The 13,688-nt window shown below is 41.8% G+C and overlaps 3 protein-coding genes across 3 annotated transcripts; all 3 read left to right on the top strand.

Moving 5' to 3' along the window:
* Window positions 1-385: 385 nt before the first annotated feature.
* Window positions 386-2,530, top strand: PKNH_0404500 (vacuolar protein sorting-associated protein 45, putative; the record flags this gene model as incomplete). Its single annotated transcript, XM_002257835.1, has 1 exon — window positions 386-2,530. One exon carries the CDS (start codon window positions 386-388, stop codon window positions 2,528-2,530), a length of 2,145 nt encoding a protein of 714 aa, XP_002257871.1.
* A 1,109-nt stretch (window positions 2,531-3,639) lies between these two features.
* On the top strand, window positions 3,640-8,463 carry PKNH_0404400 (conserved Plasmodium protein, unknown function; the record flags this gene model as incomplete). Its single annotated transcript, XM_002257834.1, has 2 exons — window positions 3,640-3,843; window positions 4,021-8,463. The coding sequence occupies 2 exons, from the start codon at window positions 3,640-3,642 to the stop codon at window positions 8,461-8,463; spliced, it is 4,647 nt and encodes a 1,548-aa protein (XP_002257870.1).
* A 2,501-nt stretch (window positions 8,464-10,964) lies between these two features.
* PKNH_0404300 (MtN3-like protein) lies at window positions 10,965-12,818 on the top strand (the record flags this gene model as incomplete). Its single annotated transcript, XM_002257833.1, has 1 exon — window positions 10,965-12,818. The coding sequence occupies one exon, from the start codon at window positions 10,965-10,967 to the stop codon at window positions 12,816-12,818; it is 1,854 nt and encodes a 617-aa protein (XP_002257869.1).
* Window positions 12,819-13,688: the final 870 nt, after the last annotated feature.

The following is a 13,688-nucleotide window of genomic DNA, read 5'->3' as shown; positions in this document are numbered from 1 at the left end:
TACGTAAAATATATACACGCATATGTATGCTTTAGAGGGGCATACCTTAGCAGGAACGATTAGCCTGATTAGGAAAAAAAAAAAAAAAATTATATATACTTAAAACAGTAAAATGAATAAAAGGCCAGTGTGAAAAGGATTAGCAAACTACACAAAGGGAGAGCGTGGAAATAAGGGGTATGATGAGTACCTTTGTGGCTCTTTACCCTAGTTGAGCAAATCCTTCCGGAAGGTGTAGCCCGATGAAGCTCGTCCGGAGGGACCAAGCTGAACGACGGAATCTGCGCGACATAAGCTGCGTGTTGTATACACCGTATTTACGCGTCACCGGTCACGCTTGACGGGTGACCGTCCATTCGCCTTTGACTCCATCCCCACGCCCAAGATGGAGACCAACCCGTACGTGTTTAAGAGCCTCGTGCAGATCTACGAGGAGTACCTAAATCTGATGATACACCGCGTGAAGGGTTACAAAGTACTTATCCTGGACGACGAGACGAAGACGATAATTTCGCTGATCTTCTCACATTCGTATATTTTAGAAAAGGAAATATTCCTTACGTTGAATTTTAACGACAGCAACATTTTCGAAGATGCAACAAACGGCAGTGGAAAAAATGATAAGTTTGACTTCAAAAATTACAAAATAAAAAATCTGAAACATCTGAAGGCCATTTTCCTCTTAAGGCCTACACATACTAACATCCTAAAGTTAATGAAGGAGCTGAGGAGACCAATATTTCTAGAGTATTACCTCTTCTTCACCAATGTCCTGAGCGATAAGTACACGGAGAAACTAGCCAAGGCGGATGAATTTGAGGTGGTAAAGAATATTATGGAGTACTACATAGATGCCTATGTCCTCCATGATAATTTGTTTTCCCTAAATATTGACTACACCTCTTTTTTCTACAAAAACGATCATAATAATTACCTGTCCGTTGGAGATAGAGGTAGGAACAGAAGGAGGAAAAAAAAAGGTCCCTTTTTGAAAAATACACCAGGTATGCACTGGACTGATGGAAACTACAACCTAGGGGATGATGGAAAAATATATGATAAACTCACTATTGATGAATTTGAAGAAATTGGGGAAGGAAATATGGATTCCTTTTCCAATGGACAATTTCAAAATAATAATGATTACAACGTCAACACCATTGTCGATGATGATGTGGCGAATTACTCTAACTTTGACCTGTTTGAAAATCAAGTGGTTCAGAGGATAGTAGACGGAGTATTTTCTCTTCTCTGCTCCGTTAAGCAAGTGCCCGACATTATTTACAATAGGAAGTCTCCCATTTGTAAGCACATAATTGATTTGTTAAAAATTAAGATGCTAAGAAATGAATCTGTTTTTTCTGGTGTGTTGGATTCCTACGAAAGATATAATGGAGAGGTACAGAGGCACATAAAAATGGCTAGTCAGCAGGGCGAACATAGTAATTACCAGTTTAATAGCATCATTGGGAATCAGCCTCCCAATATGGGGACTGAGGGAAATTGTTGCTATATGCTAATTCTGGACAGAAGGGAAGACCCCATCACTCCTCTACTAACCCAGTGGACTTACCAAGCGATGCTTCACGAACTTATCGGTATAGAAAACAACAAAATAAATATGGGAATCAATCCAGAAGAATCTCAAATAGTTATGTCGTGCATATATGATGATTTTTACAATGAGCATTTATTTGACAATTTTGGAGATCTCGGAAAGGCAGTCAAAACATATGTAGATGTGTACCAAGAGGAAACCTCTCGAAAGAGCAACTTAGAATCGATAGATGATATTCAGAAGTTTATAGAGATTTACCCAAATTATAAAAAGCTATCTGGAAATGTTACCAAGCATGTGAATATTCTCCACAAATTTTCTGAAATTGTAGAAAAGAGACAATTATTTTATATGTCCGAACTAGAACAGTCCATTGCCATTTACGACAAAAAAAGTGAACACTTCAAGCAGGTCATTGAGACCATTAGAAATGGAATGTACAGTAATTATGATGTGTTACGGCTGTCCTTGTTATACAGCCTGAAATACGAGGACGAAGAAGAAGTCGAGATGATAAAAACGGAATTGACCAAAAGAAATATAGACAAAGATCAAGTGCTACTGATAGATGCCTTACTAATGTATGCGAATGAAGAAGCGAGAAATAATCAGCTATTCAAAGAACAAACATTTTTAGACTTTGCAAAAACGACGATAACGAGAACGATCAAGGGGACCTCAAATGTTTTTACCCTACACAAATCATATATTTATTACCTCATTGAAGATTTGTTGAAATCCAAGCTGGATAGTCAAACGTACACGACGACCAATTTGCTGAACATCGAACCTAATGTGAATAAGCGAGTCAACTCCATGATCATATTCTTCATCGGGGGGGCCACCTACGAGGAGTATCGCGACCTGCAGTACCTGAGCAAGCGGTACAACATTTCCTTTCTGCTCGGCGCTACTCAGATCCACAACTCGCAATCCTTCCTGGCGGACGCACTGCAGCTGGTCAAGGACTGACGTGGGGAATTGCTAGGTGACCCAGTGGGAAAGAAGCACTGCGATTTGTACCCCCCGTTTCGTTTGTCCTTTTTTGTTTCCCTTTTTTGGTGCCTTTTTTGGTACCTTTTGGGTACATTTTTTGGTACCTTTTTGGTACCTTTTTGGTACCTTTTTGGTACCTTTTTGGTACCTTTTTGGTACATTTTTTGGTACTTTTTTTTTTTTTTTTTTTTTTTTTTGCTCCTTTTTTCCGTTAAGCACACGAAGGTGCCCCAAACGTGACCATTTGCCCATTCGACATTTCTCTTACCATTGCCCCGTTAAATACCCTATTGGGATACCAAACGATCAACCAGAGTTGCCCCAAGTCGTGCCACTAGATTGAGAAGCGCAGTTCCCCACCATTACTACACCGAGTGGAAAATTTGCGCTGGGGAGTCTCTTCCCCCAAAGTGTGCACCTGTCCGAATATAGGCGTACACCAGTTTAGCCATGCAAATTTGAGACTGAATCGCTCCTCTCCTTTCAAAGTGTAAACGTGATCCGCTTGGCGCTTTTCCCTACTGAGCCAATCGTTTCAAAAAAAAATAAAAATAATAAATAAATAATTACCTGACTGTTCAGGTTAATTTTGTCATTTCTGCAGTGTAGGTAGCGAAATACCTGACCAGAGAAAAAAAAAAAAAAAAAAAAAAAAAAAAAACTTGCACACACGAAAACGCTCCGTGACACCAAACGGAAAAATGTAACAGAACAGCTCTTCACACACGTAACCGTTTATCCCCTGTGCATACACTTTGGAAAAGGCGCGTATTAGCATTGGCCCATACTGGTGAGGGGGAAAAATCACACAGTAAGGAAGAGGAAATAAACAAAGCGAAATAAACGCACATAAGCACACACACAGGTGAATACCTATTAATGTGTGCTTAATTTTTTTTTTTTGTTTTTGTTCGAACATTCCTACTGCAAGCCTACCAACGTTGCAGAGCCAAGCAAATTAAATCAACTGCGCTGAAGAGAGGAAAGACACCCTTTGGTGGGAGAAACAAAGTGGAGCATGCAAAACAAATGCGACCGAAAATTTCTGCGAAGAAAAAGGAGGCGCTAAATTCGCGAAACATTCAATGGAGTTTGGAGTAACCCCTCTGAGAAATGATGCAGAGAAGAGAATCAAGTTCATCCCGGAATATGTACACGGGTACTGTGGGGGCAGAAATAACATTCTCAAATTCGCCAATAGGAAAGTTATCTACCCCGTTGACAATTTGGTCGTCGTGTACGACCTGCTAGACCGAGTGCAATCCATCTTTGCACAACACCTGAATGAGGTAGCTAAAAAAGAAAAAAAAAAAAAAAGAGCAAAAAATGGGCTTAGCATAAATTGGCTAAATTTTTCCCATTTCCATCGCATGTATGTTTTGCTAATCTGATTATGTCGAAATGGCAAACCTGTAGTGTAAGTCGTAATGAAATTATTCGCATGTTTCGTCTTTCCCAATTTTCAGGTGACCCTGGTCAGGTGCAGAGAAAGCGGCACAACTGTCCTGAGCGCAGAGGAGAGCAACAGTCACGTGAGAATATACCTATGGGACAAGAACAATTTTATAATTTTAGCCAAAATAAAGATAAAGAAGAAGCACTTTGTAGATATAGAGTTCTTAAACGATGGGGATATTTTCCTTCTGTGCAAATGGGCTAGTAAGTTAGTCTGTTTGGTTCTATCCGTGGAGAGGTTCCGCGACGGGGGGGTGCGTCTCAGTATGAACAGCGTGTTTTTGGTGAAGGTTACAGAGGGGTGTTACGAAACAGCGGAACGGAGAAGAAGACAGAATGGGAATGATGCTCCTGATGATGGTGGTGGTGGTAACTGTGTCAACCGTCGTAGATGTGGGTCTACCATCACAATGCTTGAGAGACGCCTCATGGCAAGGGTGATCACGGAGCGGAGCAATGTTTTCCGGCTGTTAAGGAAAAGACGCACAAGGAATGACGCACACATAATTGCCAACCGGAAGGCAGAAGGAGCTACTGCTGGGAAGTCCTACTTTAGGAAGGTAATGGTTAAGGATGCAGCAAACTTCGTCCAGGTGAAAGAGCGCAGAAAAGGGGGCCATCAACATTATGACATAGCGTTTGTAATCCCATTTGTCAAGGAGAGTAAAAGGTTCAACAGGTTGCTAACAGAATTTAGAGTATCTGTACCAGCTGACAATAACGCGTGCGTATATAACGGGGAGTATATGTTCCTTTATGTGATGAAAAATGGTGTCCTTTACGAAAGGCTGAGGAATGAGAGAGTTAGTAATGCCTCATTTGTAAATGATGGAAGTTTTTCTAAACCAGAAGAGGCTGCCCACTTTTTTTCCTTCCTTTCGATGGACCTAATTGTGAGTGGATTACGTTTGTGTGACCTCTCAGGGGAAGGGGAAATAACAAGAGATGGATCGAATGGGGAATTCCCAATATGGACAGAGGGATCGGTTGGCGAATGGATTATCCAGAGGGGGAATTCACCCAATCAAGGTTCAATAATGAAGGAGGAGCACCTTAACATGGGAAAATGCGTGACTAATCGGTTTGACAATTTCTTCGGGGATGAAATTAGTGCGGTCGCGCTTGTCACCTGTTTGTGTGTAAAAGAGGGGGACGACATAGATGTTGTTTTGAAGTTACAAAGGAGAGTCCTGCATGGAGACCGGAATACTAACCCACAATTGCACTCCAAAAAAGAGAGAAGCATGAACAAGGTCCCCTCAAGAAGGAAAAAAATCCTCATTGTGGGGACCAAACGGGGCGTAATCATAATCATAGATTTTAGAAAACCCCATAAAGTAGAACATTTAAGGAAGATCTCTGAGGACGGGATAGTCTCAATTTTTACTCATCAGAATTGTGTAGTGGTACTAAGCTGTTCCGGGGTGTTATATTTTTTGGAGGTACCCAATTATGAGATGTCTAAATCGGTTGATATATTCTGCTCGTTGGGTGAAGACTCTCCCTCTGTAGATAAAAGGAAATTGTCGACTATGAGGGGGACATCTGATTGTGCACTCCTGGAGAGAGGATTCGTAAATTCATTCAGAGGAGGTACCACTAGTAGAAGAAGTGGTGTCCATATGGGCAACAACCCCACACGTAGCTATACTGAGCAGAAGGGAAAGGAATCATCTGGAGGGTTATTATCTTTGTCTGTTAGGAAAAGGCCAACTGTGAATGATAAGGAGGGTAAAAGGATCATATGCGCTTCTTGCTTGTTAGATGTTTATACTGTCGTGTTGGGAATTTCAAACGATCAGATGATTCTATACAACTTGATTTCCAATGAGTCCTGCTCCATTTATCCACGGAGGCAGAAGATAAATTGCTTCACGTTAGGGAATGATCATATTTTTTACAATGTCGAAAGGTGTCTGTACAAAATGAGTTTAGTTCAGTATAACTGCCCCGTGAAGGTGATGACTTTAACAGAGGGACCCATTTCATCCTTTGTGTTTCTCTCAAGGGGAGTGTTAATCTGCGGGACAGTGCGGGGTAGTTTGTGCTTCTTCTCTGTTTCGGAGGGAGGGGTCAAAGTGATTAACAAGGTCCAGATGAAGGAGTTTGCTACAGCAGGGATGAGAGGGTCGCGGTGCGTTAGGGGCATTCCCACCATGTCCTACATCCCTACAATTCCGTTTGAAAACTCTCCGTTTGGAGGAGAATATGAAGAGAAAAATGGTCCCAAGGAAAACACAAACGAAGTAATATGTTCAATTGGTAAAGTGGTACCTAATTCGGGATACTCCAAAAGGAAGAACGATGAAAGGATGAACGACCTGACACCTCTGGGAAAACAAATAAGTTGGCTAGTCCTGAACAGGGCAAGGAATATTCTATTATGCGCAACTGAACGGTGTATATATCTGTTTAGAATCCAAGTAGGGGGAAATGAAAAGGTAGACTTGAGGTACCTCAGATGCCTCCACTTTGAGCGCACCATTGTTCATGTAAGTTTGGTTCAAAAATATGACAACCTGTTCTACGTCGCAGTGAGGGAGGGTATTCATAACACGAGCGGTGGAAATCGCTACAGTTATCACTTATTCTCCTTCACCTGTTCCAAAAGTAGGAGAACCAAAATGATAGACTTGTGCAGGAAGGTATTGTTTGAAAGTACGCGTCTTTGTCCATATCTGCATCCACGTGAGGAACGTTTTGGTTTACTAAAGGATAAAGTTGTGTGCCTTTTGCATCCTTACACATTTGCAGTGTATTCATTCTGTGTTAAGAAGACCCTAAAACGGGACAAGACAAGCGCACAAAGACGGGTAAGTAAGAACTTGAGCTACCTTACATCCTGTGGAGAATTAACAAGTGAAGGAACAAATCACCCTAAGGGAAGATCTACAGTTTGTCCCTTCAGAAATTGGCACATGGATGTTAGCCTTTTTTGGAAAAGTAGGAAGACAGATCGTAGCGGTTCATGTAAGTCGACGATCCGCCAAGGGGCTCAACGCAAATGGGTGGGAGTGGCCAAGAGGGAGGAACACACGAAAGAAGACATTTATAAAGCACCGCTTAGAAAGGACCATGGAGGAAAGCATACTCAGGGAATCGACAAGCTCAAGCCAAAATGTGAAGCAACGCTGATGGGGTCTTCCAAGTTTAGAGGAAAACACGACCAGGTGAAGGAACGAGTGGAAGAATTGAACGGAAGGAAAATGAAGGATTACACAAAATATAAACTGTTAAGGAATATTTTGCAAAAAAGGGCAAGCCTGGAGAGTGATGGATTATTTCAAGGCGCTCATCGAAACGAGGTACTAGACATTGGGGAGAGACATAGGACACATTTTCGAGTTTCGCCCAGTAAGGGTCACGGAGGGGAAGAAAAATATCCCAGTCTAAGGGGGCATAGGGGATACACTCGGATGAACCAGGAAAAGGATGATGACAACGATGACGACAATGACGGCGACGATGATGATGGACTCATTTCCAATCGGTGTAAGGGAGACACAATTTATCAGAACAATGTTACCGGGAGAACAAACTTCAGGAGATGGAGTCCAGAAGACTCTGTAAAAAAATATTTAAGCAAGTACTTGGGTGTCTTTATTGTGCAAGAGGGTGAGAAAAACCCGAACAGTACTTCTGCTGGTGCCAAAGAGGAGGAGGTACATTTCCCCCTAAGCGAAGGAATAACTGGCAAGGGGAGCACGTCAAAATCACACCTATCGAGTGGCAGCATCCGGGGAGGTACGCGCATACAGGGACTATCAGTTAAACCTTTGGGGGGAAATAGCGATGTTGGGAGAGCAAAGCTGAAAGGGAGGAAAATGCTTATTCGTGAAAAAACTCCTAATGGAGGTTTCCTCAGGGGTACCCTTCACAATGGAGTGAGGTATAACGATAGGGGAGAAGACAAAACGGGAAGACGCAGTTGTACTTCCGTACAGGCATGTGATAAAAGTGAAGTGTGCATAAACAGTGGAGATGCTTTCAGAGGGGGAAGAGCCCCTATTGATGAATACACAGATGGGATAAAGAAAGACGTTGTTAATCTGAAGAATCACACCCACAGTATGTTCGATTGGAAGGGGGGTAACTCAGAATGCACCCCTTGTGTTGTTACAAAGGGAGAAAACGGTCCCAGCGCATTTTCCACAACGAACCAAAAAAATCATCTCCCCAAAAATTGCCGGATGACAACACAGCATGATAAAATACATCCAGGAAAGGCATGTAAGCATGCGGTACTACGTCAAATGGGGAAGAACATTCAGTCCAATGAAAATGGAAAGGTGAAGTACCCTTTTAACATGTGCAAAATTAAAGAGAAGAAAAAAATCGATGGGAAGAAGACTCTCGTGGATGACAATATCATCTCACCGGGGGACTGTACAAATGTGTATATTAAGGCCCCATTTGCAATTAATTCGATCGAAATTGTTCCTGATCATAGATGATGTGAATGTACTCTTTGTTCCATCCGTTATGGTACGTGGAGGCAAATGCGACTGCGGCCTCTGCGTATGGGATTTTTCGCCTTCTGTGAATTGTGCACTGAAAGAATGGAAAATGTGAAGGAGTATTTTTGCTTACAAAAATGCCATTTGTTAAACTGGATGACAACTGCGCTATCTTCAGATAGCTTTTTTTTATAATTTTTTTTTTTTTTTTTCCATCTCCTTCGAAGAAGGGGTAACATCTCTTTTTTTTTTTTTTTATGAACTGTTCATAAAAAGGTGGTTAGCTAGCTGTCCAAAAAAAAAAAAAAAAAAAATAAAATAAAATTATAAAAAAAAAAACTACCTGCGTGTACACAACCTTGCTGTATTTCCAAAGTTGAAAAAATGATTATCAGTAAGTGATTGAATGTACATTGGTAATTAGACAGGTATTGCGAAAATGCACTTTTTTCATAGTTCCGTTGTGAAGGTGGCGATTTAACAACTTTGTAAAGGTAAAAGTGGTGTTTACAGTTGGAGATTCTTGCCGAAAAAAAAAACCCACACACACTTGGGGAAGGAAGAAAAGGAAGGAGGCACTGCGCATAATAAGGGATTTCCCCCTTTGCTGGTAATTCATGGAGGTATGAATACTTTCTTTTATGTATGTTAACGTGCAGCTATGGTCGGCATGTAACAGTGGGTCGCGTTTTCACTAATGTTACTTCGCGCAAGTATTATCAGATAAATGGGCGTAGAGCGAACTGGCATCCGCGGGCTGGGGTAGAGAAAAAAGGTCCGTCTCTACCCGCCAACCGATTAATCATATCTATATAAACATACAAGCATACATTGGACTTTTCGATTTTTCGCCAAAGACAGTTTGTATGAATAATTATGTGGGCCGCGGGAACTTGGCATGTGCAACCTATCCGATGGTTACATTTCATGCCATTTGTTCGATTGTCCAAAAGCGGGATGCTGGATGGGTGGAACCCAGAGAACTTTTTTTTGTTGTTTTTTTCAAAAGTGTTGAATTTAATTTTACACATGGGTGATCAATTCAGGATCTTGTGGATTTTACGTCGCGTTAGCTGTGCTTGCCTGGAGTTAACATAAACCTGTATAGGAGGTGCGTACATTGGTCCTGTACAGTTCGTATGTATATAAATATATACACATGTGTGTGTCCACTTCCTTTGTGTGACTTTTTCCCTTTTTTTTTTTTTTTTTTTTTTTTCATTGCGAGAAAGGGACACATAAGATCAATTTGATGTGAAGGTGAATTAGGAATATTCCACCGCTCCAGGGGGGAAAAAAAATTTGCTCGTCATATTTGACGTACCTGGAGGGCTCACGGACGACATACTGTTTTTTCCCCTACGCAATTATTCGCTATAAAAGGGATAATCACGCAAATAGTTACCTATATGTACATGTACGTTTACACATGTATGTATAGGTGCACTTTCTTCGAGGAGGGAACATTCATCATGGGAACAAAAAAAAAAAAAAAAAAAAAAAAAAGGGCACACTTTCTTCCTTCTGAACGTTGCTCGGTTTTCCTGCTCCTCCCACCCCCTCGGAAGGCCGAACAAAAAAAAAAAAAAAAAAAAAAAAAAAAGGGGGGAAAAAAAAATATATTATATATATATATATTACAGAGAGAGCGCAACTTCTCACAACAAAATTGACAATTGCAAGTCGCAAGTGAAAGTGACAAACTTGAGAGAGGCAATTTCTTTTTTTTTTTCTTTTTTTTTTTTTTTTTTTTCGGCCAAGTGTTTGCGTCATCCATGCGCCCATTAGTCCTTACAGCCCACTCAAATTGTTTGCGTTATTGTTTTCCCCGGCGGGATTGCAGCGGAAGGGTGAAAATTATAAGTACATATGAGTGCATAATATTGTATATATACTACTACGTATACATATATATGTATATATATATGTACATGTTTACGCGTAAGGCGGCCCTTCCCCTGGCAACGCAGATGGACCCAATCCGACTTTATTACTCAGATTGTACCGACCCTGAAGGGAAAAAACAAACCAACTGATGAAGCCTCCTCAGGCATTCCTTCCCCAGCGAGATCAACTCACTTTTTTTGTATTCTTGTAAGCAGAAAAAAAAAGTAAAAAAAAAAAAAAAAAAAAAAAAAAAAAAATTGCCACGTTTTTTATAAATTCATACCATTCTTAAACGTGTACTTTTTTTTTTTTTTTTTTTTTTTTTTTTAAGCTTTTGTGAGAAAGGGGGCATGTCAACTTTGGATATATGCCCAACTGCCCAAGCACGTTTTCGCTTTGTTAGCGTCCTTTGCGGCTGTCCCCAGTTACGGAGTTGTCAAGTTGCCCCTTTTGCAATTTCCAATTTGTCCAGCTTGTTGAGGCGCAGAAATTACGAACGACTTTCCAGACTTCCCCTTGCCTCCCACCACCACCACCGCTGGATGCTGAGGTCCAAGAATTTCCCGCAGCCAGGCGCGGCTTGAAGTAGTTAACATAAAAAAAAAAATGAAATGGGTATTTCGAAAAGGCTCGCACTTTTTGTAGCCCTTGTGCTTTTTTTCTGGTGTTCTGATCCAGTTCAGTGTGATGAGGTGGCTATAAGAGGAGTGCCCGGCGGGGCTACGCCGTCCAACGAGGAGAAGACGGACAAGGGGAACAAGGAGGAGAAGACGGATAAGGCGAACAAAGAGGAGAAGAAGGACAAAGCGGTGAACTCGGAGAACGCAGCCAGCACCCCGGGGGGCGAAGGCAAAGATCAAAGCCAAGAAGCCAATGTAAATTTAAAGGGCGGTGCTTCGAAGGAGCAAATCGCCAAAGGGGAGGAGGCCATCTCTGCGACTATTGGCGGAGGTGGGGCACAGGCGCAGACGACCTTCTTGCAGAGCAACGAGAAGGAGGGGGGAGATAAGGATAGAGGAACGAACAATGATAGTACGAACAGTGCGAACAGTGCGAACAGTGCCAACAGTGCCAACAGTGCCAACAGTGCCAACAGTGCCAACAGTGCCAACAGTGCCAACAGTGCCAACAGTGCCAACAGTACGAACAATTCCAACGGCGGGAAGAGCATGAAGAGCGGAACCGAGGTGGAAGACTCCGTGGTTAAGGAAATAACCCCCAAGGAGGAGACGCCAAACGAGGGGAGCGCCAAAGGGAAAGACGGAGGAGCAGAAAAGGCTGGAGCACTTCGAAATGGAAGCAACACTGGTGAGGCGAAGGGCGTGTCAAACGGTGTGCCAAACGGTGTGGCAAACGGTGTGCCAAAAGACGTGCCAAACGATATGCATAAAGAGGAGACCCAGAGCAAAAGTACCAACGAGGAGTTGTACGAAGAACTAAAAAAACAAAATGAAGAAGAAAAAAACGCAGACATGAATTTTCTGAAAATACTATCCATCGGATCATCCCTTTTTATGCAGTTAGTATTATTCCCTTCCATTTTTAAAATGATAAAGAAGAAAACGACCGGAGAGGTAGATGGGTTACCCTACGTGGTGTTGTTGTTTTCATCGTTCCTGTGGTTGGTATATGGGATGTTGCTAAATAACTCCGCCATCATTTGTCCAAACTTAGTAGGTCTTGTATTAGGGTCCTTTTACTCTCTCATGTATCATAAGTATTGCAAGAACATGTGGCTAAAACAAAAGTTATTTTCCTATTACAAGATTTGTGGCTTCATATGCTTTGCGCTTTACGCCTTTCTATACCTGTTGACATATGAGCAGTACGAATTGTTTGTTGGATTCATGGCGTTTATATCAAGCATAGTGAACTTTGGTGCCCCTTTGTCTTACGTACAGATAGTAATTAAAAAGAAGAATTCTTCTCTGATCCCGTTGGAAATAGCCACAGGGAGTTTGGTGTGCTCTTTCCTGTGGGTGACCTACGGGTTCACCATCAAGGATGGATTTGTCATTGTACCCAACTTATGTGGGTTTATCTTAAGTCTCTTACAGATTGCCTTAATTTTATTGTATTCCAACAAGGAGGCTATTGTTAATTACGGAGATGGAGACGAAGTTGATTTTGTAACTGACGGTGGAGGAATCCATGTAAACAGGAAGAACCGTTACGCACCTACAGAGAACCATATTTTCTTGAATGATTTCAATTTGGATGCAGAAAACAGAATGGGTAGTGCAGAGGTGTCTATCCGCTCAACAAATTATGAAAATAACGGAAGTGGTAGTAATATGAAGAATGGTAACAATGCGAGTGGTTCCTTTTTAGACTCAACGTATGACGAGACTTCTCCCCTTACGGGCGCGAACTTTGGAATGGGCTTTGCCAACGGTGGGGCAGGTCGGCAGGGCTACCTTAGTCGCTCAGGTAGTGCGCATCAGGATTCTCCTCTTACATTCTAAGAGCCCCCTCAGGGGAGGATGTAGCAAGGAAGAATATTCACTGCGACCAGTCGCTTTCCCCCCGTTTTCTTTTACACCGCTTTGCCGATTTCTGTTTTTTTTTTTTTTTTTTTTTTTTTTTTCGTAATTGTGTTAATAAGGGGTTCTTTTCATATGAATTTTTCCCCTTGTGTCTTTCTCTTTTATCCTTCCTTGGGACTACGTAGGATGCACTGTCCTGTCCCCCTCTCTTTGGTGGGGCAAACTCTGTGTTGATTTTTTTTTTTTCTTTTTTTTCCCTAATTTGTTGCTCCCACATATGTTGCCCCCCTTTTTTGTTTATGTTATGAATTTTTTTCTTTTCTTTTTTTCCAGCTATATTTGTTATTTTATTTTATTATTTTTTTTTTTTTTTTGCAATTTTTCCACTTTCTTTTTCGTGTTTTCCTTTTTGATTGCTCCTCCAGAGGATGCAAGACATATGCATGGGGGAGATGGCTATGGGTAGGTGCACTCGTCCGCGTGTTACGTTGTAGATGTAGGTGCCTCCCTCGTGCCGTTGTCCCATTGCGCGTTTGAGCAGGAACCCAACCTCTCCCCTCTTTTCCTTTCACCGACACCGACAATTTATCATTCCCATTTGATTTTGCCATACTCGCTTTGCTACTTTAGTTTAGCGCAATTTTGCAGGTAGCCAAAATGGTTTCGTTGCGCCAGTTGTTCGGTTTTTATGGTTGCTGTTTGTTTTTTTTTTTTTTTTTTTTTGCCCCACTTGGCTCTTGAGCGGGCGAAGCTATGTCAGAAGTAGCTACGTTGTATATACTCCAAAGAACGCGTACGCCTAAGTTCACATATACGGATCTCCCTGCGAGAAAAGGTCGCCGTTGCAGG

This window comes from Plasmodium knowlesi, assembly GCF_000006355.2.
Source record: "Plasmodium knowlesi strain H genome assembly, chromosome: 4".
Classification (NCBI taxonomy): domain Eukaryota; phylum Apicomplexa; class Aconoidasida; order Haemosporida; family Plasmodiidae; genus Plasmodium; species Plasmodium knowlesi.
Note: the sequence above shows the minus strand (reverse complement) of the source record. Positions and strands in the feature narration are given on the sequence as shown.